Below are 25,410 nucleotides of genomic sequence, written 5' to 3'. Positions count from 1 at the left end.
CTCCTCCCGACCCCGCTTTGCACCCGCTCTCCGAAACCACCAAGCGAAGACAGAGAAAAAGCAGCGGGCTGCTTCACGATGCTTTTCACACGGGCATTCACACCTGAAAGCTTGCTGGAAAAAATTTCCAACTATAAGTTGGTCTAATGAAAGATCTCAGATTCACCTGAAGAACCCGGGCTGTTACTACAGCCGGCGCTCGTTTGGTTTTTTAATTATCAGAAGGTCTACAACCACGAGATTTTTTTTTTTTTTTTTTTTGCACATCTGTGCAAAAATCTACTTGGTCTGATACAAGATATCACTTCTACCACCAGTCCTGATTGTTAAAACCGCAAAAGTTTCTGACTGCTTTCGATCCTCTGAACCAGTTTCAAACCTCTTGAGAAGTCTGAATCGGAGTTTATGGCTGTTATGAGCAGGACTGACACAGGTTTGCCCAACGCTGCTGCCCATCACCCAAAAAACCAAGAACAGAAGAATTTGTGTTTGTCAGCTTAAGCCTTGATTGCACCCAGGAGAGTACCCAAAGGGCACATCTACACAAGATGCTAAATGTGCAGTAGATGAATTCTGCTATGCGCTGGTGCATCATAGCAAAAGCCGTGCTCATGCGGAGTAGGATTAGTCTACTGAGCATTAGCATCACTAAAAAGGCAAGTGCCAGTGCTACTGTGCATTGAGTTAGTACCTTTTATTACAGGCACCAAACTTCATGGGTCGTAGCTTCAGCACATTCATGCACATGTAGATGTGCCCAAACACTAGCAGATTCTCCCTATGCCGGAAGAAGGGTGTTTGTACCCAAATGCTTGTAAAGAACAATATTTCCCAACTATTTAATTGGTCTAATAAAAGATACCCAAAGACCCTTGTCTGTTTGTTAGCTGTTAGCTAAGCACTTCACATGAGGTGGGAAAATGGTATTACATTGAATATGGGCTCTCAGATCAGTCATGCCAAACTCTGGCATGGTTTTGTGGTGTGCACAACTCACAATTAGCACAAGACTCAGCAGGATTTAAACTTGGTTTCCCACAAGTGAAAGGTCAGTTTTCTAACCAAGTCCCACAGTTACTACAGGTTCACATGATAATGTATTTAACCTGATATTTAAGGACTGAATGGTCCCAAGTGCTGAGAATCCACAATTTCAGCTGAAACCAGGCATCTGTGGCTCTCAGCAAAGCTTAAAATTAATCACATAAATCTCAATTTAGATGCACACTGGTAAATCTGATTGTGGTAAGTATGGAACAGCTAAGTAAATGAAGCCCATGCCAGGTTTCACCACCATGCAAGTTCATTGTTCAACATCACAAGCACTGTAAAGAGATGCAACCGAGCTACATTTTCATCTAGTGCTTTACTATAAAAGTTTTTACAAGCTACTGAAAACGTGCATGTGGCAAAGCCCTTTATGGACTATGTTCTCATGGAGCTAAACACAGAGCGAGAGAGAGTAGCTAGTAAGAGTCCAGACTTTTAAAAAGTTCTAGCACAACTGATGCTGATAACTGTTTACACTGGAGACCTGCCTCAAGGAGCAGCTCGCATGAGATAACTCTTCCAGCAAATTCAGGAGCTAACCCCTTCCAGCAGCTGGCTTCTCCTTAGGTGCCACAAGATGTCCCTGTCGCACCAATTTTTTTTTTGATGGTGCATTTATCTGGCTGGCACAACAATTTGCACTTACCCTCTGTACTTCACTACCCTCCATAAAACCCAGCAAAAACCCATTCCTTTCCTTTCTAAGGGGGAAACAAACAATTCTTTGCTTTATCAACAGCTGAAAGGAGCTCTGCAAGGCCACTGTTTGAGATCCAATGGTTATAAAGTTGACCTTCCAAGAGTTTGGTTGTGATGTGGATGCTGAAGATTTTCAAGATCTCTTATTAAAACAGTTGCTCCCCCGCCACTTGCAACACCTATACTCTGCTTTCTTTTTTTCTTCTTCTTCTTCTATGCATCTCAGAAGCAGAAGGCAGTGAAAAGTTGGGAGATTCAGAGGACTGCTGGATGAGCAGCAATGGAGATGGCTGCCCATGCTACACGGTTTTGCTGCAGGACTGCACTGTTCAGAGATTCTTCTGTTCCCCATCTTACAAATCATGAGAACTTACAGCATACAAAAACGTGTCCCCATGCAGACACAGAGAAGTCATTAAGTCAAACCCAAAGAGATAACCCATAAGGTAACATAGGTCTTCTAGGCTCCGACCAGAATTGTTGGGTGCTCAGCACCTCTGAAATTCACATTCCAGTTACAGGAATCATCTATGAAGTCTTAACCCCCCCCCCATATTTTGTTTCTTTCAGACTAGTATTTGTACCATTTCCTTTAAACATGGAGTATTTAAGTGAGGAAAACAGCTAGCCTACTATTTACTTGTGTCATACGTATGATTTTGGATAACCAGATTCTCAAGTCAGAAATAAGTTGTCTTCCAATTGTTCACTATTGGTTGCAATTCTGCAAAGAAGATCTATACTACTGGCAGTCTGGCTGAAACTCATTGCTGCCAATTATCTATGCAGCATGTATTAGACTGGTTGGGACCAATAACCAGTGGCTTATTAAAAAAAAAAAGGTAAAAGTTTTACACTAGTTCACCCATTGCTTAGCAAGATGTGAATGATTACTAACTTCCAGCCATTTGCCAGCAATTTTCATGGAATCATGTTTGTTCCCCAGTTAAATCAGATTCTAATCTTATTGCTGAAGCTGTTTCACCATAATTGAAATATAGCATACTTGATGGAAATCAACTGCAAACATAAAGTATCAATGCATTCAGTTATTCACTATATAACAACTTACCTTGTCATTTATTTACAACTACCAGATAGTACCAGACGCAGAGGAGGAAGAGGACGCTTCCCAATTTTGACAGACAGTGGTTAGCAAACTTAAAAGGTCATGTTCAGCTTCTCACCCTAACTGAACTCATTAGACAATTAATAACAGGAACAAAGCGCATGGAAGGTTGTCTTCATTTGAAATCTAGCATGGCAGATGGAAACAGAGTTTAAGCTGATGCTAAAGTTTTTCCTAAAGCAATAAAGACAAAGGTTATAAAGGTGTCGGCAGAACTCTTTTCCAACACCTTTGCAGACAGAAAGGACTGATCCAATACCCACTGAAGTTCATAAGGCTCCTTTCAATGCTTTCCTTGGGCTCTGGACTAAGTATAAAGCATGCTAATTACACCCAATACCAACAAAAGAACATTTGCAGGGTTGTCAACTGCAGCAATTTCATCGTGAGTCTTGCCTCAGGCGATTCTTTTCTTAAAACCACAGCTGCCTAAGGTTTCTGGAATACCTGGGAATGTCAGCATCCATTAAGGAAAGCCATTTCTAGCCCTTGTGATTAGAAGAAAGCTGGAAACTGTGACCCCAGCACACCTTAATAGTTAAAACCCTAAAGACTGTCAAAGCAAGAGATTTCTCTTAATCTCCCAAACCCAGGGCTGCTGCGCTCAAGTAAGATCCCTCTATTCAAGCTCCACCCGAAACAGATGCTTCTCCTAGGGACTGTCCAGATCGCCGTTTCTCTCAAGTTCCATTTCTGTCCCCAGCAGTGACATGACCTCAATTCTTTTGGCTGGCTCTTTCACACCTCTCCTGAGCATGCAATCTGGGACAGCTACAGGCTTTAGAAGGTCATGCAGATGGTGCACAAATTCCCAATCAGAAGTAATTTGTGAAAGTGGGCGTAATGGTGAAATCTAAACATTACTCACATTATGAAAGCACAGCGTACAAAGCTGCCCAGCATTTACCACAGGCAACAGAAACAAAGGGTGAGTAATAAATTAGCATTACAATAATGGCTACAAGGACTCCAAGTATACACCTCCTGAGCTGGTTTCCAAACCATTACCAATACCACAAAAATAGATTTAAAAAAAGCACACAGGTCTGCCTTTGTGAAACACAGCAGATGACATTTTGCTTTCACCGTTTAGCAGCTGTGTAGAATGAGGCATGGAGCTGCAGCAGGCCAGGAGCTGCTCTCAGAAGAGAAGGAAGCAAGACGCCCCTTCCGGAAACAGAAAGGGTCAGAAGTCCAGGGGGAAGTACACTTGAATATCAAAAAGACCGTATGATGCAGCTTCTAGCCAATACTCCACTCACAAGACACACTGTACCAAAAAAAAAGCCCAACACTTCTGAAGCAGCTGTCAACATGGAGTCTTATTAATGTGGGGCCTCGCTGCTGTTTGGGGTCACAGAAAGACTGACAAATCAACCGTGGCTACTGAAACAAAGAGGTTGACATTGAGACAGGAGGGGCACAACAATCACGAGAATACTCACGTGGGCCTATCTGCATCATCTGCCCTAAGGTATCACGTTAGCCCTCCATGAAGTTCAGCTATGACAATATTAGTCGTTCCTGGATGTACCACTTTCAGAACACTGCACTGCAAAGATTAAGCAATTTTGAACACCACCACTCCTAGAAACAGCCTTGGAAAAAGCAGCAACAAATGCAGGAGTGATAAGCAAGACATGGCAGAGTACTACCAGGCTAGTAAAGCTATGAGAACTGGAGTAATGAGGCATCCCTGATGATTAGCAGATATGCCTGAACCAGAAGGCATTCACAGCTCACCATCACAGATCTGAATATTGCTGAACTTTCTCCTTTCGCTTGAAGTAACGAATGATGACGACAAAATTCCACATACAAAACTGCCAAGTAGTTAATTGAAATCTAAGTGCCAAGGCCAAAATACAGTCCAGCCCTTTTACAGAACTACTTGCTTATTATGCCCTCCATCTAGCAAGCATATGATAGCGTTGCAGATGCGTTTTGCTGGGTCAGCAGAGTACTTGTTCATGTGGAAGGAGAGGTAGGAGAGCCACCTGTGATTTACATGCGTTGTACTCAACACTCTTGTGCTCAGCAACACCAAATGTCATTTGTTTAAAAAAGCATTAATATGAGAAAATTTGACAGTCACCAAACTAAAGAAGTTGATAAAGATCTCAGCGAGACCTGCCATTATTCTCTGCCCTGAAGCAAAAGACAGGTTCTGAAAACTACAGGTTTCCAAGGCAGTCTGATAGAGTGATTAGAAATTACAGTTTGCTGTTCCCAGCTCTCTTGCTGAGAAGCATAAGAAGAAAGCTGCAGTAGTCTTGATGATCCCAAGGAAAGCATTCAAGTCATTCTTTGATAGTACCATGATTTTTTGGTGGAAAGCCAAACACCAGTCACAAGCATATGCTCTATGTTCATCATTTTCACTCGCACCAAGTGAATTTGACACCTGGTTTGCAGATGCACATCCACCACATAGAAACAAAAGATATCTGAAGTGTTACATGCTGCTTTACACAGACAGCAGAGTACGATGCCAGCCAGCACAGCACCAGGTTTCTCACACAGTTCTATCAGACAGTAAAACTGCCAGGCATCCAACACTTCTATCAACACCACGAGTCAATCTGAGCTACGGCCCTGCACCGGGGTCAAAAATATTGAAAAATGCTGCAAAAAGCAAGGTGGTAAACTTGGTGGCAGGTGCTGAAGTCCTCAACCACATGGTATGAGGACTTGGGAATTTGTAGCCACACCTGGGAAACGTCATCCACTTGTTACCTACATTTCCTTTTATAAAACAAGAGACTATTGTTGAAGCTGTGCATGAAAAAAACCAAGGAAGTGGCTCAAGTGTTCTGGAACTGCCCTGAAAAGCAGCCTTTCCCAAGCCCAGTCAATACTGCAGCTGAATTCCTCTCCAAATCCTTTGCGTCAGGTTCTCCTTCCTTTCTACTTCAGTCTTTGTTCTCCTTTAAGGCTTCCCCAGTGCTATCCTGTATGGATCTCTGCTCCCACGTCCTACTCAACAACTCTTGCTTTCTTCACCCACTCTCCTCTTTAGAGCTTCCCTGAAGCCCTTCTATTATTTCTCTGCTGTTCTAGCTCTGCATGCAGGCTGTGGAGGATGCAACATCCAAACAACCTATTTTCACCCGCCAGAGTATCAGCCTGTCTCTACTTCCTTTCCTTTCTCATGTCCTTGTGACAAGGCGTTCAGCAGAATTCACTAATTTTACACATATATGCTCCCGAGCTCATGTTCATTTATCTGACATTCTGGCCATGGCAATGAAGACAGCTATAGCAATGCTCAAATATGGCACATTTGTATTAAAAAGTAGGCTTCATTTTTGTTTGCCTAAGCTGATAACTTGACAAGAACATATGCCAAATACTTCCCGTGACTGAGGCAGAGACAGGAGACAGTTGTTTGGAGCTAATTTTCCTCGAGAAGTGAATTCCTTAGTATCTGCTGAATGGCCAGCTTATTTTCTCTTTAGACAGCAGTGCTGAATCAGCCAAGTCACCCTGCCTTGGATGCTAGAGATACTTCCAGTGCATCAGAGCCAGGTTATTTCCTCTGCTGCTACCAAGAGGTAAAAGAGCAGAAGAATTTCAGATTTAGGTGGAAAAAGGAAACACTCTTCCACTAACAGTTTTCCTTGCTCAGGTTGATAGGGGAGCATGTGTCACACTGCACCACAGGGACATCATTCCTTTTCTTTCTGGCACCAAGATACTGGAGGGGTGAACAGGCCACGTGATCGTCTCCTCACTTGAGGGTTACAACAATACAATAGGGGCAACCATGAGATTTTCCTTTGCAGATCATTCTGCAGTCTCATAACTCATGCAATTTATTGTACATTTATGCTTTATTCCCTATGATGTTAAGACTGCCCTATATGGAAAAAACATTATTGGGACCATGGATACAGACAACTCAGATAAAGCCTCAGTTCCAGATACACTATTCCACACTGCAGGAAAAAAGTTTGACAGAACATTTTGCAAGTGATCTAAACGCTGCCGATATGAGTTAAGCAGGAGGCTCCCCCATCCTATCTGGGTCTCTATTTCAAATGTCCACGCCCCCTCAGAATAACGCCTGTAATTATTCCTTGCAAATCCATGTCAAACTATGTGTAACCAGACCGCAGTTATACAAAAGGTTGACTCATTTTGCTGTTTATTTTTAGACCAATGATTTTCAATTCTGACAGGGGGCTTTTGTAGTGAACTGCCTACAGTCATTTTCAACCTAATCCTTAAATGCTTGATCGTTTGGTGAGAACAATAAAATACAATTTACACATCCAGGTAATGACAACTCAGAGTACTAATTCTGCCAGCAAGACATTTCATTCTCATTTTGTGTGATACTGGTAGACTGGGGAATTCGCAAGGCGCTGTTGCACGATGACTCAATACATGGTCCTTCCTTTGTCACTACTTCTGCTGTTTGATCATCAGAACTTTCTGAATCCTACTGTTGTTCTTAAAAACCAAGTTTTACAACATTAAATAACGAAACCTAAAAAACATTAAACTGATCAGTGCACACAAGACAATCTTGATCAGGTTATCCAACAAAGAAACTAGCTAAATATCAACAATTAGGGCTGGATTTTCATCTTAGAACCAAAATAACAGGAGTTATCTGTTTGGATTTCCTGTACAAAAACTAAGAGAATTTGCATTTAGGTCTGACAGCACATATCAGTTAGAAACACACCAGCATATACCTAACTGGTGAATTAAAACAGGTCTTGTGTGTGTGAAATATCAATGGGAATAAAGGAAAAATCATTCTGTGGTAGATATAACACTGTACAATAAATACTACAGATTTTGGGGGAGTTTTGTATAATATTGACTTATTAAGATTATACAACAATGAATTATTCTTACTGACCTTTAAAACTCAATGTCATTCTCTTTCAAGTCCACCTTCTGATCCTATTACAGGTTTCCTTCTCTTTATGTGGGTTTTGTATGTGCGAATTCGCTCTTATGCCAAAAATTTGTTATATGCAAGGTAAATTCACTTTTATGCAACAGATGTGGTGGAAGCCTGCAGTCAGCTGCTTTGTGTGGTGCATTGTGGGAGTGACACACACCAAAATAGTCTCTGTTGTGGTTCTGTGCTCCTTGCTCGTTGTCTACAACATGTGTTTCTTTAGTTGCCATCCCCATTATGATAGTGCCCAGTGCTTGTGTGTACTGTCTGCTGTTGGTGAGTATCAAAACGGCCTTGTAAAAGTGTTAGAAATGGGTTTGGGGTCAGTATAGTCGAGGTCTTGGAACAGATCCCTATCTGTTACACTGTAAAATGGGTTCCCCTTTATCCAAATTCAAGTTATGCACTGTTTTCCAGGAGCACGTGTACAGCATAAAGCAAGGGAAACCTGTATAATTAAAATGATACGTACTGTATATATAATCTACCACTTTACCTTTGTGATGAGAATCCGGTATTTTTCTACCAGGTGGTCATTGTTGTGACATCCTGCTAGCAGCTGCCATACTTCTCCTCGCAGTGCCTCAGGGACTCCGCTTCTCACCAATGCTGACAAAGTCTTTGGCCTCACACTCAGATTGAGGTGCCTGGACAAAGAGGGAGGTGCATCCCATTACCGTAGCCCAAATACACATGCAGGAATACATGTGTGTAACCACTAACAATCTAGATGGGATGTGCACCACCAGCAGAAACGTCAGGATAGTCTGCAACTTGCAGATGGAAGTTTTTCTAGTTCAGAGGTAGTTTGTAGCTTAACTCAAACAGTGCTGCAACATTCACGTGTTATCAGGGGAACAAAATTAAATGAAAGCGCTTTTCAATTTTCTTCTATAATCCCTTGCGATTCCAACTGAAAGATGAACGCGGCTTGCAGCTGCTATAAAAAAAATCACGAGCACAACAGACGAAAGCAGAAATGACTTAAATAGAAGACTGAACAGGTATCACATATTTTATAATCTAAGCTATCATTGGGATCTTCAAGATCTATAGATCTGCATCAATTCAAACTGTGCCAACATACTTGGTCACAAACTGGGACACCTCTTAAGAAAATGAATGTTGATTTCCAGTCCTTTTCCAATAAAACAGACAGATAAACCTTTCACAATTAGAGTGGCTACCCATGAGCTTTCAAGAACCTAATGGGTAATTTCAACCCTCAAAATGTTTGAATAATTTCCTCTTTGCTGCCCTCACTTGGCCTGCCTGGATAGTTTAGACTGAACTTTCACAGATTCCAAACTGCTCTAGATTGCTGGTTTTCATGATTAGACCGGGAGCAAAACGTAACACAAGGTGTGCAGAAAGAGGAGCAGCAATTTATGTTAAATAGCCAAAAACACAGCATGGTATTCAAGACAAAGACAGCCTTTCCTCAACGTTTGTACTAAACAAGAAAACCATTGTACAAAGTGCTTAAGAGGGAAGGGGAGTGATTAGTTTACGTCAGCCTTGGTCTAATAGTAAAGCTGTCTGTAAAGCACGATCTCCTGACCAGGACACCCACATTTAATAATGCCACTTCATGAAAAATGACAATTCAGGAGCCAAACTAATCATGTTTATTACTCAGATCTAATTTGTATGAAGATACTGGCTTCCTTTTCCACACACATGGGGAGGAGTCCATCAGTATTGTCTTCAGCCTAGAAGTTACTGTGCTCAATTTTTAGAGAAGCCATTATTTCACAGGCCTGGAGTACCATCACCTGCTCTTTACCCTTGTGTGCAAGGTCAGTTCACTTTGAACTTCAAGTTTTATCAGAAGGCTCCTTGAAAAGGTCAGCTTTCCCTATTAAAACAAGCATACAACAGAGTGGGACTGCAGAGGTAGCTCAAATCAATTCTCACCTAGCAAGGTAATAAAATATGTTCCTAGAACCCAGTCTTGAAGTTAAACATCTAAAACACTCTAAAGAATCTATATACCATCTTGCCTTAGCCTGTGACTAAAACAAGTATAAACAGTAGTTTTAATGGATAAGACCAAAACCAGTTGAGACTATACTTTATTTATGGGTGACAGTCTAATGGATTTTTACAAGCAGTAAGACTTTGGAATGGGAAAATCATGCAACTGTTTTGCAATGAAATGAGCTATACAGTGTAAAAAAAGAGAGAGAGAAAATATCAGTATCAACAAATCCTTAAATCACTACACAAGCACTTAAGAGCAGTGCATCTAGCCACCTGGACTCTGCTTCTTAGGATTTTAAATCCACTTTCATTAAAATTAGAGGGATTACTACCTGAACATAATTTTAATGTGTTAAAGGGCTTTCCCTCTTAACTAAAATTGTTACTGCTATTATTAGCACAGAGGCACTCCATATCTTCCTTAAGCTGCCAAAACATTTTCAGTATGACTGTCAGGTGGTTTAATTACCTTTCAGCCTTGGAAGAGTTACAGAAGAATTGAAGTTTAAGAGAAACATTCTCACAGGGAGCAGATTTGCAGAGCTCATAATTAAGGCGGTTTGTTCGGGAGCAGGGGAAAGAACATGATTTTGCTGTAGCCTTCCCACTATATTAACAGGACAATTTCTCATGCCTATCAATACTATCAAATTTGCCTAGTAAAACAAATGGGAAATAAAAAACAATATTTAAAACAACAGTATCAAATATCTATTGAGAACTGATCCACATATCACAATGTGGCTTAATATCAAGAAAATCTTTGCTAAGAAAGACTGCCTCAGTTTTCCGTGATGTAAATGTTGGATTTAATCTCACCCTTGCTGCAATGAAGGTTTGCTTTGCTCTACCTTGGATGTAGCATTCTTTGGCTTTCTGCTAATGGACATCGGTGGTAGAAAACAAAGGCTAGAATTAAGCCAGAGATCAACAGCAAAAGCAGGGTTCAAGTATAGCACATTTAGGGTCCATCAGGTATCATGCTTGTGCCCTTTGAACAACAGTGCTAGAGAGTCTTACTGATCTCAGTATCCCTTTCTGCAAAGGGTGTTTGTAGGATTCAAAGCTGACAAGCAGCTCCTCAGGAAAGGAAAGTCTGGGGTTCCATTAGCATCTTTACTGTTCAGAAACACCACGCTAGGATGATCTGTGTATTTTTTTTTCTGCAGGGGGCTGGACCTTTTTCCTTGTGCACATACCTGTATGTTTGTATGCACACACAAAATACAAGTCTGATTCTCTGACATTCTTGAGATCCAAAGGCTAAGAGGTACCCAAGGGATAAGTGGCTCATTTTGATTATTGTGGAGCTGTCAAGAGGGAAGCTGCCTGGAAAGCACTCTCTTGAGAGCCAGTGAAGGAGAAGCTGCAGGCTCTGCGCTCCTTTTTAGTGGTTAGATTTAAAAAGCAGCGAAAGTAGAGAAAATCAACATGATAGTGTCTAGGGACAACAGGCTGGGAGAACACCCATCAAGAAGCTACACTGCAAATTAACAACAATAGTTTCAGAGAAGAAATGTAACAGCACTAAAGAAATCAGACCACATCCAACCAGACTTAAAGGACCTTCTGATCCAACCAATCAGAAAATAAAGGACCTTCTTGGTTTCAAAAGGGCACCAAGTCTGTAGCAAACTTCTCCATGGACTTCCACGTACAGTGACTGTCCTAGGAAGAGGATGCTCAAAGACTCTTTGCACTGACCCAGGATCTCTCATGTCTAAAAACATTCAAGTATGCCATTTTCTCCAGGTGTATTTTTGCCACTTACCATTTGGAAAGCAGATCTCCCCAGGTTTCAAGAATTTTTTCGGCACACTCTTTGGAAACATCTCCCGAACCACTCAGTAGTGGTTCATCATTATCTACGGAGTAAGAAGAGAAGAGAAAGTGTGAAAACAGTGGATGTTATTACCCTTCTAACAGATCAATGTTTGATTTGCTACAAAGGAATCAGCTCCTAGGGGTTGGTTTGGATAAAGAGCAAGACAGTATCTGCAAGTGCAATGCTTATGGGTAAACAAGGGACGAAAAGTAAAGACACTTTGCTATCTAATCAAGAACGAGTCAGGATACAAGGTAAACATTAACCTAACTGCTACCAAATGCAAATATATTCCAGATGCTATCTTAAAATAAATTTGCTACACTGTTTTCAGTAAAACCTAGTGATGCTGAAAAAAGTGTCCTAAAACTAAGTTGAAAGTACTTGACAAAGACTTGAAAAGCTGCCAGTGATAACACATCCTCAACTCTTTATCTTCCAAATGAAAGATTAAGGGATCTGGTTTCCTTCAGGAAATATGACGAGGTGACATTATGTCACTGCATTTGTTGCAGCCTGAATTGCTCTGCAGTTTTATTTTAAAAGCTATTACTTTTTTTTGATGGCTCTCCAAGCTTAAATTAAACAGCTTTTACAATGCAACACATTCCATTGCTCAAATGAAAAGTGCAGATAAGCACAAAGTACAGTAATAATCCTTTGGTTAAAAGAAAAAAAATCATAGCTGATATACTCCTAGCTATTTTGAAACACTCATTGTTTGTACTGCAGGTAAGAATTCTGCTGTCATTCCAGTATCTCATCAATACAACATCACTATTCTGACACTGCCTACCTTTAATTATTCAGAAGAAAACACATTCTTTTCAACTGGATCCAAATTCTCCTGGCTAATGGCTGAAAACCAAAAACTCCCACTTCCACTGCTTTGAAGTGGTACATGCCACAACTCAGGTCTACTGATTACTTTCCTAACAGTTAATAGCAACTTGTATTTATAGAACACTTCACATCAGTTGATCTCAAATTGCTTTATAAAAGGAAAAAAGGGCAATTCTCACTTTACAGAGGGGGAAAAAAAACACAAGGCAGAGGGGTGAAGCAACTTGTCCAAAGGCACCCAGATGGCCATGCAGAATCAACAAAAGAGCCTGGACCGTCTGAATCGCAGTTCAATGCACTATCTACTAGACGATACTGTCTAACAACTCAGAACAAGTTCATAGATCTGTTAAAAATGGCTGCAAACCCTGCTGAAAATACATTACACCCCAGATAAGTTAACATCCCCACAATGCCAGGCTGTTTCCCTACAGAACCCTACATTTGCATTTTTTTGCAAATATGCTGTATGCATACATTGCAGACTAACGCCCTTTCTTCTCTGTTGCGGCTGTTTACAGCGGCTCGAGAGAGACAAATGGCACCCTAAGTGTCCCCTGCCTTTTTGTCTTCTTTATACTGGTCCACATACAGATCTATAGAGTAAGGAGAAGCGTTTAATAAACTCACAGCAGCAGCAAAGAAAATGGAGTGCGTTACAGAGACGTTTAGGATGCTGCTTACCAAACTCTATGAGCTTTAAAAACAAAACGAGGACCTCTCATTGAAAGATTAATTCATTCCAAATGGAAGTTTTCCACTGCCTTCCAAATGAACAAAACGAGCAGGGAACAACAGATGACCTCCTCCTTACCTTCCTCTTCATCATCTTCTGGAGGAGAAGGAATCATTGAACCCTGGGACCCCGACTGTGGCAGACGAATAGAGGGGCTGGCTGTGGTTTTTCTCCTCTCCCTTTCCGATTCACTTTCAAGGCACACAACCTCATATAATGTGTCAGAACTATTCTTTCGGTCCTTCTGTTTTGTCTAGAAAATAAGGAGTTTCATCTTTAATAACAGCACTGTAGAACAACATCTACTTCGCTGCCCAAGGCTCTACCTCTGCTCCTTGGACAGAGGAGACAGAGAAGCAGAATTATTTCTACTGCACTCCTCAAGGGGCACAGAATTGACATTTTTGCTACAGCCCTTTCACAACCTCATTAATGCCACTTCCAGGGCTGTGAATGTTTGTGGTCCATTGTTTCTGCTTCCTGCCCTTAAAGCTAGAATACACAGCAAGCATATATAACCCAAAGGCATCTGTGTTATGTGGCTCCCACAGCTGGGCTGGGCTCACTAGGATAAGTGTGTTCATTCACGTCCAGGTCTGTACACAGCCTCACCCTTTTCAGCAGGTGTGGACTGAAGACAGGTAGGAGAGGTTTGCAGGGGCCTGGAAGAGGAAGTTTGGCAAATAACAAAATACTTGGCAACTCTTCCAGTAATGAGAAGAATACTACGCATTAAACCCCCCTGAAACTACAGTTAATTTCTCACTAGAACGTTTCTTGTCAGTTTTCATGACATAATTGCTCATACTTCATGTCCCACCATGATCCTAAACTGTCTTTTTTTATTCCTTCCAAGTCATGCGCCAATGTTCTTGTTGAGAATGCAGGGAGCTAACTTGCTAGGCTTTAGGACTTCCCTTCTTAATTTTTGAAACTCCTCTTCTTTAACTGAAAAGGGCAGGTAAATACAAACAAACAACCCCCACCCCGCTCCTCTTACAAAATGGCACTCTAAAAAGCTTCCAACACTCATTCTCATCATTTTGGTATTTTAAAATAAATCCAGACTAAAGATTTCTCAATCACTGAACGTTATCTAGAAAAAAATAAAATCCGTCTGTTTCCATCACTTCTAAAACAAGCAGCACTGGCAAACTAAGATAAGCTAATTCTATTGTGTTGTATATTTTATAGACTAATCACAGCTCTGTAAAACAAGTTTTCCTTCCATGCTTATCAGGCAGGACTCTCACTATCTGTCAATTTAGTTATGAATTGTCCTAAATCTTCCATAAGTAAATGCTGGCAAATAAATAACACTTTAATGCCTGCAAACAAGACAAAGTTAAAGTGAGATAAAGGTCACGCTGCATGCAAGTTTGGTAAGACAAAAGATAAAGAATTAGCCAAGTACAGATAAGCCTCCTTAAATTACCAGGCAGAAAAGTGGCCTACATTTTAAATTGTGAAATATTTACAGTAACAACAGTAATCATTCAGCATCTCCATCCTCCATCTCAAAAGAGCAGGCCAGATAAGGTAAAGGCTAATCTCCTACATAAATATTTTTCCCAGACTACTGTAGAGAAGTCTCCCCATAACATCCGTTCCTATCCAAGTGTGCACTGGGATATGTATGCTAATGTAACAGGCTGCATAGGAAATTTTCTTTAAGTACAATAAGATGAATGCTGCAAAGTGAGGTTCTTCCCTCACTGACCCTGCCATTTGTTATCAAAGATTATACTACCACTTTAAAATGAAACAAATGCAAAAGACAACACCAAGAGAATGCTGCCCATTTCCCCAGAGCTACTTGACCAAATATATGGAAAAAAAAAAATCAGAAAGCCTCTGCCCTTACTATGCTTGGGCCAGTGCCGTTAGGCTTCAGGAGTCAAGAGGCACATTCATGGCAGCGGTTGTCTTTGAACATACATTATATTTTCTGGAAACAAATTCTCTTCCACCTTCCCAAGTGATCTGAGAAAATGCCAGTTTTTGCTTACATATGCAAAGTTTTAGTGATTTAACCTTGATTTTCTGGACCTAGACTTCTCTGAGGGTACGGTACCACTCTAAATCATTCCTGTCCCTCTTTTGCACTGAGTTTATCCTTTTCTTTCCAGCAGGTGGAATCAAAAACAAAGCAGCTGTTTGAAGCCTTTGGGGTACCGCTTCTCCACTGTTTTCAGTTAGTGAAGCTGGGGTATTTGGTTGGTGAAATGTCTCCTCTAAACACATGATAATGTAAGCAATACAATGACATTTCTATAATTCCCAGAAACTAAATAGCATCATCGGGGTGGGGGAGAGGGAAATATTTCTAGGCTCATTGTCAAATCTGCTCAAGATCTATTCAGTTACATCCAGTTTGAAATTGTGTACAGTACATATCTTTTTGCAAAAAGGCAGATTTACTAATTTCATGCTCAAACTTGTTCAAGTAAAAGAAAAACTGATAGGTAGGACATGTCAAATACACACTACACGCTTGCCATCTGTTCCAGTGACATTTTTTCATGCAACTCCTTCAGTGCGACTTTCCTGCAACTTCAGCTGGCTTCAATAGTTTTCAACTTTTGAGTAATGGTCTCAGGACTTGGTCTTTAAACTGCACGGACAATTCACCCGTGTCCTCAGTGTCTTTACATTCATTTATCCTCCAGCACCTCCTAAATCTCAGAAGAATGCAATGGATGTTATGGTCCATAAAGATGTTATGGTCTGGTAAGTTTGAAAACCAAATCACACTGAGATTCCAAATTAAACATAGATAAGAATGTATTATTACCTGTTTTAGTTTTAGGAAGAAGTTTTCAGTGGAACTACGTTTGCTGAAGGGCCAGAACAGCCTCTCATTAGGCGAGCAAACTCGAACTTTCGTTTCCAGAATGAACCGGACAGGTTCCTGAACCTCAGTTATCACCAAATCGACAGCTGTAGTCATGAACAGCACTTTATCTAGATGGAAGAACCAAGTCAACTGCATGAATGCGTGCATAAAAATCTTGGAAAAAATCGTCTCACCCATCTGCCTTGTAAAGGTACTTTAACAAGGTCATTCTGCAGAAAAACTCTCTCTTGGATAATATAAAGCCTCAAAAAGCAAAAAAGATTTCACAATCCCTAGCATACGAAAATAAAATGATTCTTAGACACCTAATTTGACAATACAAAGTCAAAGGAATGCTCTTATTAAAGAGGCCTTTGTCAGGGTCTTCAAGTTCTCATAGACAAGTATTAAATGTGTTTATAATAAAAGTGCAAACACATAACTAAGGTTATGATTCACACAGCAATCTGTATTGCAAATATGGTCCTGTTTAACCTAATTAAGTCCTGCCTTCTTCCCACTCCCAGGAGTCAGATGCTTGCATGGAGCATGATTCCTAACATATTAAAGACAAGTTCTAAGACCACCACAGTCCTGAGAAATCCTCTCCTTGGGAGATTCAAGCTGCCAGTGATAAATAGGAATCCCCAGAATGGGAGAGATTATGCTAGGAACTTTTACAACCACTGCTATTTCCTACCTTTGTTCTGACCTTCACATGGACTTGGTCCAGGCTCCGCCCACAACTGTGGGAATTGGACAAATCATTTCCTCAACTGTTCATCTAAATTAGTTGAAAATTTGATTCCTCAGGTTCCTTCATTAGGCTAGAGAGATGAATGACTGCATTTCACATCTCTCTGAGCTGCTTCAGACTCAATGCAAACAAGACAGCAGCACAGCTGCAATTATAACTCAGGCCACATTTGTAAAGTTTTATTTTCAAATCTGGGCAAGAAACGTCCCATTTTTAAAATGGGAACTTCAGATTCTGCAGAATTGGAAACAGATATGTGGCAACAGGTTTGACACCAATGCCACAGACTGGCTCAGAACCTGATAGACTGAAAGCCACATGGGTTTGGATACCAGGCTATGGTGCTTTTCACCACCAAAAGTTGAAGTGCAAACAACAGGTGAAATCTAGAACTCCACAAATCCGCTGGTTTTGGGAATCAGTTTTTGGCAAGTGTCAGTTTCTACACAGCATTTTGTCCACTGTAAGTCTGTGGCATTTAGAGCGAGAACTAAAAACAGACAAAAGGGAAACTTGTGGTAAATGTTTTAGTACAACAGGAATCTACAGAAGCTAAACAGAAGCAACTGGGATCCTCAGTACACAAGGCCTTCTCATCAAGCCTGTACTGCCTGGGATCACCAATCCTTTCCCTGTTAAGATGCCTGATTATTTAATACTAGATAAAGGACTTTTCTCTGCCTATTTTTCTATTTTATTGTATTTAGGTAGGCTGTGCCACACCCAGCACACTAGTATCCATGTGCAATCCAATGCAGAGAGCCACACTGCCACTTGTGCTACCTTGTGTCATTACAGGAAAAGAGCAAAAGACCTTCTTAGGAAAAAAGTAACCCACACCTATGCAGCGAACTAATATGTTTGCTGGTCACCAAGTTAAATTTGGTACCTTTAGGAGTTTCTTCATTTACAATCTGGAAGTGGGGAGACTTTGGATTCCAGCTCCCCGTGATTATATATGATTTCCCATCAGAGCTTTTGCCCATGGACTCCTGCAAACAAATGGAAGAAATAAAATGACTAAACCTTTCTGGAATTATGTCTAGCAAACTGGGTGCCACTGAAAGTGCAAGAGGTCACCAGTAGAGTCAGACACCTGCTGTTTGTCCACAAATGCATTCCTGCAGAGGCTACAGTGGGGCAAACTTCCCAAGTCCATGTTTCTCTGCCCTAACAGTGGCAAACAGGAAAAGACTGTCTCAGAATAAAGGAAAGCTCAGTCTATGGCCAGTATAACATCTGGCCTCCCTGCCAAGACTACCAGGAAGCTCCAGTTTATGTCAACTACAGCTTAATTATCTTGGAGTAAAGTGAGTACTTCTTAAGATCAACAGCTTATTTCAGAAAAGGACAAGCCAATATAGTTCAACTATTTTCAGGTCACAACTGACCTTACAGGCTGAAGTCAGGTATAGAAAAAGGGAGTGAGTGGCTCCATGCTGCAGGAGAAACTACACTAATGGTGCCCACACCTTCAAATTTCTTTATGAACACTGTCTCAGAAGTTGAAGCAATCCACCTCTTCTGCCTTGTTTCATACCAGGCAGTCTCAAAGTGACAGCTGCCCAAGGGGCATGTTCACTCTCAGTGTCCTTCAGGGAGTTCATTATCTCAAATATACTGACACAAATTAAACTAACACTTGCTTTACCAGCTGCTAATCTCAAAAAGCCTTTCAGCTGTTTCACACTAATGTACTTTCAACATACAGGAATGTTTTATTAACTCTGCTGAAAGATAATGCTGTACATGGTGTTCTAACAGCTAAATGACAGTGAAGCGGGGACATTTTTTATACTGGCCTCTTTCTAAAGTATTACTCTCAAAAAAGACCTTCGGTTAAAAGATCTGAGATGGAAGTCACAAGTCAGGAAATAGCAGAACTAAAGTTTCCTCTATGATCTTAATTCAGTCCCCTTGTGCACTATGATGAAGTCTCGACTACCATGATTACACATTCTTGCCCTGCCTCACTCAGTGCACAACAGAGAATATTGGTCAAACAGCAATGCTGTTAAAAAACAGTTTCATGCTTTGTTATAAATAATCCTCTTACCAAGTCTAAAAGGTGCATGTCACCACTCCGAACATCCTTGCCTGGACTCAGGAGAAGGCCAAAACACCTGCAAACACATACACTCAATTAATCCAAAAGGGCAGGGAAGAAATCAAGGTTACAATTGAGACAAGCAGCTAACACGTCCTGCCTACAATTCATTTGTAAACTTACCTACTTGTATATTAACCTAGGTTTCATAGGTTTTTTGGGTCAGAAGGGACTTCAGTACATAATGAAGTCTGACCCCCTGCCCTGGGCAGGAAAGAGTGCTGGGGTCAGATAACTCTAGCCAGGTGCTTGTCCAGTCTCCTCTTAAAGACCCCCAAGGTAAGAGAAAGCACCACCTCCCCTGGAAGCCCATTCCAGATTCTGGTAACCCTTACTGTGAAGAAGTTCTTCTTGATGTCTAGTCTAAATCTGCTCTCTGTCAGTTTATGGCTGTTGTTTCTAGTTATCCCAAGGGGCATCCTGGTAAACAGCATCTCCTATCCCTTGCTGCCCTGTGTGCACACTACAAAATAATTGGATTTGAAACCAGAAATAAGAGCTCAGTTTTGTGAAGAAGTTTATAACTTGGTTTTTGCATGAGAAGAGGGGTTCAAGACAAAATTGTTTTCCCCAAAGATTGGTATAATTACAGCTGTGTCTAACAAGGTGTGCTCTTATTACAGGTTGGGCTATGTTATTGTTATCCCCATATCCTATTATAACAGGTACTTTTCATTAAGGAACTTGTGCGCTCTCTCTGTCTCTGACAGACAAGCAGCTGAAGTTTCAAGATTAAATGCACGGGCTTGTCTTTCATGCCTTTATTTCCCCAAAACATGCTTCATAGCTAGAAAGTCAAAGGTTTACTTTATCCTCCTGTCTGCATGACAACCTAATTTGTTCTATTCTGTTTTAGTGTGAAAGAAGCTATAGTCCCCTCTTCAGCATAAAGAGGTGCTGAGTATGTGCTCAGTTCAGAAACATTTTATGTTTTTTTCTCATCTTTGGAAGGTTTTGACACTTCCTTCATGCCCCACTTTGCATCACTGGTCCCCAAACCAAGAAACCCCTGTGACATTGTTCTCTCAGCTAGTCTCAGTTTTAACATTTTAATTTTCCTATAGCTGTGAGCAGAGTGTGACACTGCTCACAGTGCTCAGGATTGCTGACCATGGACCAAAGGCTGGGGAACTGTGTTCTTGATTCTAGACCACACTAGATTCAGAATCCATCTAAATAAGAATACCAGAAGACAAGATGCCCAGATGCTACAGGAAATGAAGCCTCCGCTTAAAGTACTATCTGCTGCTGTAAGTATAAAACTCAGCTTTACACATTTTAAATAACTTCAGAACAATGCATCTTCCACACTGGGCCCACAGAACATTTTTGTGACCTGATTAGATAGGACATTTCCAAAGGGATACAAGAGACTACAGAATGGCCTATGTAACAAACCTAGATCCACAATGATGGTTTTAAAAGATAACGCTTTTGCTGGTTGCTATGTCACTTTAAAACCAATTTCACTTGAAGCCTGCTTTACAACACTGGCACCTTCAAATAGTAGCAATATTTTCTACATGTGGCTGTATAACAGTAGCCATGAGCTCCACTCCTACAGATGAGTCTGCACAGGTAGCTGCCTCCATCTGTACTGTGCATCTTCAATGTAAAATCAATGCAGGGTCATGGCCTTGGCATAGCCCAGCCTAGTAAAGGTTTGCATGCTATAGTTATATGGGCATTAAAAAAATGCACCTTGATAGAGGCCTCACATCTACTGCCTTGGAAGCAAAGAATAAGGCACCAAACAAAACACAGATAAAGAATGAAATACCACGTTACCTCTCAATGGCAAGTTCTTTGTTAGTAGTTTGCTGGACATAAATCACAATCTTCTTATCAACCCCTTGGCGGAGTTTAAAGCATTGTCTGTCCTTGTCTTTGGGAACTGCACTGTTATTTGCCAGACAGGGAGAAAACAAAACAAAACAAAAAACAACTTAGTGGGTCACTTATCCATATGCCTTGCAAGCATCAAAAACAATAGTCAGACATTTGGTGAAGTCTGTTTTGTACACAACCACACTCAGACCCTGCTTCCATGCAAACTGCAATCACCAACATGAGAGATGGCAACAGAAATCAGGTAATGGTAGGCCCTCAAGTTCTGTATTAATTTAACTATTTCCTTTTTGCTAGGTGGCTTGCTCTGGGATGGTTCCTGCAGCAAATCGGAGGAATGTTTTTAACAGGCTGATGTCTCATCCAACCTGCAAATAATTGGGCTAGTAAGCAATTACATGTTAGAAACTGTGGATCATCTGCAAGCACACTGGGTATTTCCACACAGCACAGTGCAGTGGCAAACAGAGATACCTGTCTACATTCAAAGAAGAACAGCAGCACAGTCACATTTGCAGGATGGCTGCCACAGCTAACACATCTAGCTGTGAGGGAGCCACGAAATGTGCAAGATAAGCAACTGAGTGAAAAATGTACACTCATTCCAACTTAGTTTCATCTTTTCTTGACCCAAGCTGACTACACATGTTCCCTCACACCAACTACAGTGTAGGCAAGCCACTTAAATAAGAGGGCATTCAGGATCAGGCCATAAATTTGTATTTCAATTGGTGACATCTGAGCAGTACTTTGGATTCTCCAGGACAGAAGCTGCTGCATAAACAGAGGAGGAGATCACCATCAAAAGGATTTTAAAAGCTTCTAGTGGACATAAATCCAAGCAGAGAAATCTCTGTGCCTGTGGCCAGAAGCCAAACACGCTCAGCAAGTCAAAGCTCTTGGCAGCCCCGCTACCCTGAGAGAAAGACAACTCAGCAATTCTAAAATGCTATAAATGGTTACATAAAACATTAGAGGGCACTGTGCAGGGCCAGAGAGAGAATGAAAACTGGAAAAAGGCTTTTGAGGAATCAGGATTATCCACTGGCAGACACAACAGACCTCAAAACTACCGCATGTCCTGTGAACTGCAGCCTCAAAAATACAAAAATCTGCTGCAGCACTTGGATTAGAAAATAAAAGCGAGATGAAATCTGAAAACGAGGACTGAGAGGACAAACATTTAGAAATAGGCATGAGCTCCATTACAAAGCTATAATTAAGCATTAGCAGCCAATGGGGAGATTTAGCTTTCTGAAACCACAAGCAGTGGTTTGAATGTCAGTCAAACGGATCACACACCAGAGGAGTGCTAACGCTGGAGACCTGCAATAGCAACACTAGCAGCCTCCTCTCCCTTGATCCTTTCTGTAAGAAGGGCAGAGGTCAATTCTGGAAGCGCAGGTGGCTGCACATCCTGCAGGATTGGGCTCCGAAACAAACTATGCACCTGGGAGTCGCACACATCTCTGGCAGCACCCAGGAAACTTAGAGTTCTCACTATGATGCAGGTGGCCTGCAAGCCTCCAGGAACCACAGGGCATATTGTCCATGATGCTTCACGCACCTGAGCAACACTGCAGTCTGTAGAGGCTGCTGGGCTTGTAGTTACAACATAATGGCAGCACTTAATACACTAAGTGTAAGAAGATGAGGTCAGGAGAAGGAAGGAGCATGACCTTGAGACTCTGGCTCAGACTACACAACTCTACAGCCTCAGACATTTATCAAAATGCTCTATTCTTACAGAGAAAAAGAGAATGTAATATTTGTTTTTGTTGGCTCTGGCTCCAAGCTTCCCAAGAGAGTTATTTCTGCCAAAAAAAGAGCTCTCAGAGTGTTTAACACAGTTTAATTTAATTTATCATGCTCAGAAAGCAAGGGTAAAACTAGTGTTAAAGCAGATTTGCTTCCAAATGTATTTCCGCAAGGACACAAGTTTCAGACCTACAGAAATAAACTCCTTTTGACATGCACAACCTCATCAGTGATTTCTATCAAGTCATTCTATCAGAGTTGATTTCACATCAAAATCAGAATTCCTGCTGAAAAGAATCAGAACATAGTGACAGTCATTTCTGGGTGGCGGTGGTATTTAACAGCAAGCGATGTGGCACTGCTGAGTCTTAAGAGACCAAAAGTGAAAGGGGAAGACATTAGTTTAGACAGGACAGGGCTCGGAAACACTCGCACCATTTTAGGACAGTGACAGGGGAGAAGCTTGGGGAATAGCTTCCTTACCCAGCACCTTGGTGACCTATGATAATGTCCCTGGTGAAGAGAAGAGTTGTGTCATCAATACAACAGACACATTGTCAGGAACATGCTCAACATTATCGGGAGAGCAAACGCCATCTTTTTTGGGCCAATTGCATACTTTTAAAGCAGTTTTGGGGGCTGGAGGGCATGCATGTCTACAAATTAAATGAAAACAGTCAAAAAGGGACCTCTATGTAGGAAAGCAACTTTCTATACCCTGCGTTCTTTTTCTTTGGGGGTCTGAAGTGTGCCGAATATGCAAGAACCTGCCTGTCCAGCACCAGCCCCGTTTTTAGCGCAGCTACTTTTCTGACTTAATTATACGTAAGGCTTCCTATTAGGTCAGAATGTGTTCAAAATTTTATTGTACTATCCTGAGAGCAGGTGATTTGTTATCCCCTTTTGTTGGCAGGGGGAAAGGTCTTGCTAGAGATGCCACTAACTACTTCCAGTGTCCACTGTCTTCAGGGGACTGATCAGCAGTCAGCATCTTTGAAAAACATGGCCATTGACACCTGCAGTCCTAGATTTGAAATCTGAAGTACTGTTGAATATTTAGTCTCACTCAGCTGTAGTGGTTTATCTGCCCTGCACACAGTGTTTTAAAAACAAAGTGGCACATAAGAACACAGAGAAACATTAGGAAGGCAGCCTTGGACTCTGTGCAATGAAAACCACAAGATTATCCAACTGCAGGGTCCTGAACAAGTTCAGAAAATTGAAAAATTAACCACAACTCTCCTTTGAATGAATACTTCCATCAAAGCAAGGAAGGGATTAGTATACTGCAGAGGATGAACTCTTCAAAAAGAAAGATCTTAGGCATAACCTGTGCTCATTTAGACACTTCCACTCATTTCCCAACAATACAACCAGACAATAGGCAAGTAGAAACGAGAAAGCTGTACCTGAAATAACCCTTCCCATCATCTTCCTTGATTTCCAGAGATACGGAAAATGTGAAAATGTCACTGTCAGGAGTCTGTGGGGTCATTGTGGCAGAAAGTGGAGTCTGTTTGGCAGATCGGCGGAAGGCAGTGGCAAAGCTGTACAGTATTCGACTCACCTACATTGATAAAGCACCACAGCCATCAGAAGAGATTCAGGCAGGACAAGACAACTGGAAGCCCACTTCTTTTCTTATTAACTAGAATAATGAAAACATGTTGTGCAAGGAGAGAGATTTTGATTCTCAGTCCTGACTGGGATTCTCTCCAAGTACCTTCAGAACATAAGCTACTAAATATGCATTCTCCATTGCCTCAAAAATGCAACTGCTACACATTTATTAACTGTTTTGTTTTTTGTAATAAAAAGTCCATTTCTTCATGATATTCCAAAATGCCTGGCATAGTTGCTCCTAAAAATAGTTACTTCTCCATTTAAGGGGTGTGCTTATAGTAAAAAAAACACCACTGTGGGGCCAGTTGTTTATCACGATGTAATTCTGTATCAAGTACGCTCTACTCATGTGGATTTGTGTGCACACAAGCAGCACAGCCTTACCTCAACTCTGATGTCACACTGATTTAATCCAACTGTTCAACAATACCAAATTGTTTAAAAGTGCAAGCTGGCACGATCATAATTAAGCCAGTGCTATATTGCGTGCAAGTCATCTTTGACAGAAGTTTGATTTGAACTTGGCTTGTATCAATTCAGCCAGCAATTTTGTATTCACACCAGGACTAACTACTAGCTCCTCAAAGACTTAGGAATCAAGTGGCTTTCAGTCCCTTTCTCAAGGTCACCATCAAGGCTGAAAATATGCTGGAGTACAATTGTGCAGCATGGGGTGAATTACTTGGGTGTAAAATTATGGAAAACCTGAAACCCCAATCATGAAGTCACTTTGTAATAAGACTTGCAAGCAACAAATTTGAATTGCATTGGGACGAAATTTGGAAGCGTCTGATCCCCCACAAAAGTGAGAGAGGTCTGGAAATCTGAGGATGCGCTTGCATCTGAAATATAATTTAGGGAGCTAGAACTCTGAGACAAAGATCCCACTTACCGCTTCTTGGATTTCACACCGGAAGACGTGAATCCTGAAGAGCTCCGCATTGTAGTGGCTTTCGGTGAAAGCAAAGCAGTCGCTCTCCGGAGTTCCGTCATGCCCTCGCACACAGAAAAGGATTTTGTAGATTGGGTAATTTGCTATTTCTGTATTTGACTGAGGCTCCAAAAGCCTGTTTAAAAAAAAAGGAAAAAAAATGTTGGGCTTGACAAGAACTGCTGTGACCAACAACTTACTGTGAGACTGAAGTTAGATGGAAGTTAGATGAGCACCTTGCCGGGGTCATCTGACCCCGGTGCTCTTTCCTGCTCAGGCAGGGGGTCGGACTAGATGATCTACCTAGGTCCCTTCCGACTCTAGCTACTATGAAACTATGAAACTATGAAGGATTCTACTGATACCC

General features: G+C 41.3%; 1 protein-coding gene across 2 annotated transcripts in view; it reads right to left on the bottom strand.

Moving 5' to 3' along the window:
* RABGAP1 (RAB GTPase activating protein 1) overlaps positions 1 to 25,410 on the bottom strand; it is a 91,284-nt gene that overhangs the window by 44,603 nt on the left and 21,271 nt on the right. For both annotated transcript variants that reach the window (XM_019541001.1, XM_019541000.1), the window contains 9 exons: positions 25,005 to 25,179; positions 23,899 to 24,056; positions 20,672 to 20,782; positions 18,833 to 18,899; positions 17,666 to 17,768; positions 15,978 to 16,147; positions 13,262 to 13,436; positions 11,551 to 11,644; positions 8,293 to 8,443 (listed from right to left, as the gene is read on the bottom strand). In XM_019541001.1, coding sequence (XP_019396546.1) covers positions 8,293 to 8,443; positions 11,551 to 11,644; positions 13,262 to 13,436; positions 15,978 to 16,147; positions 17,666 to 17,768; positions 18,833 to 18,899; positions 20,672 to 20,782; positions 23,899 to 24,056; positions 25,005 to 25,179 — 1,204 coding nt within the window. The remainder of the gene's footprint in view (positions 1 to 8,292; positions 8,444 to 11,550; positions 11,645 to 13,261; positions 13,437 to 15,977; positions 16,148 to 17,665; positions 17,769 to 18,832; positions 18,900 to 20,671; positions 20,783 to 23,898; positions 24,057 to 25,004; positions 25,180 to 25,410) is intronic.

This window comes from Crocodylus porosus, unplaced genomic scaffold (genome assembly GCF_001723895.1).
Source record: "Crocodylus porosus isolate Cpor-Errol unplaced genomic scaffold, CroPor_comp1, whole genome shotgun sequence".
Lineage (NCBI taxonomy): Eukaryota > Metazoa > Chordata > Crocodylia > Crocodylidae > Crocodylus > Crocodylus porosus.
This window is presented reverse-complemented; position numbering and strand designations above follow the sequence as displayed.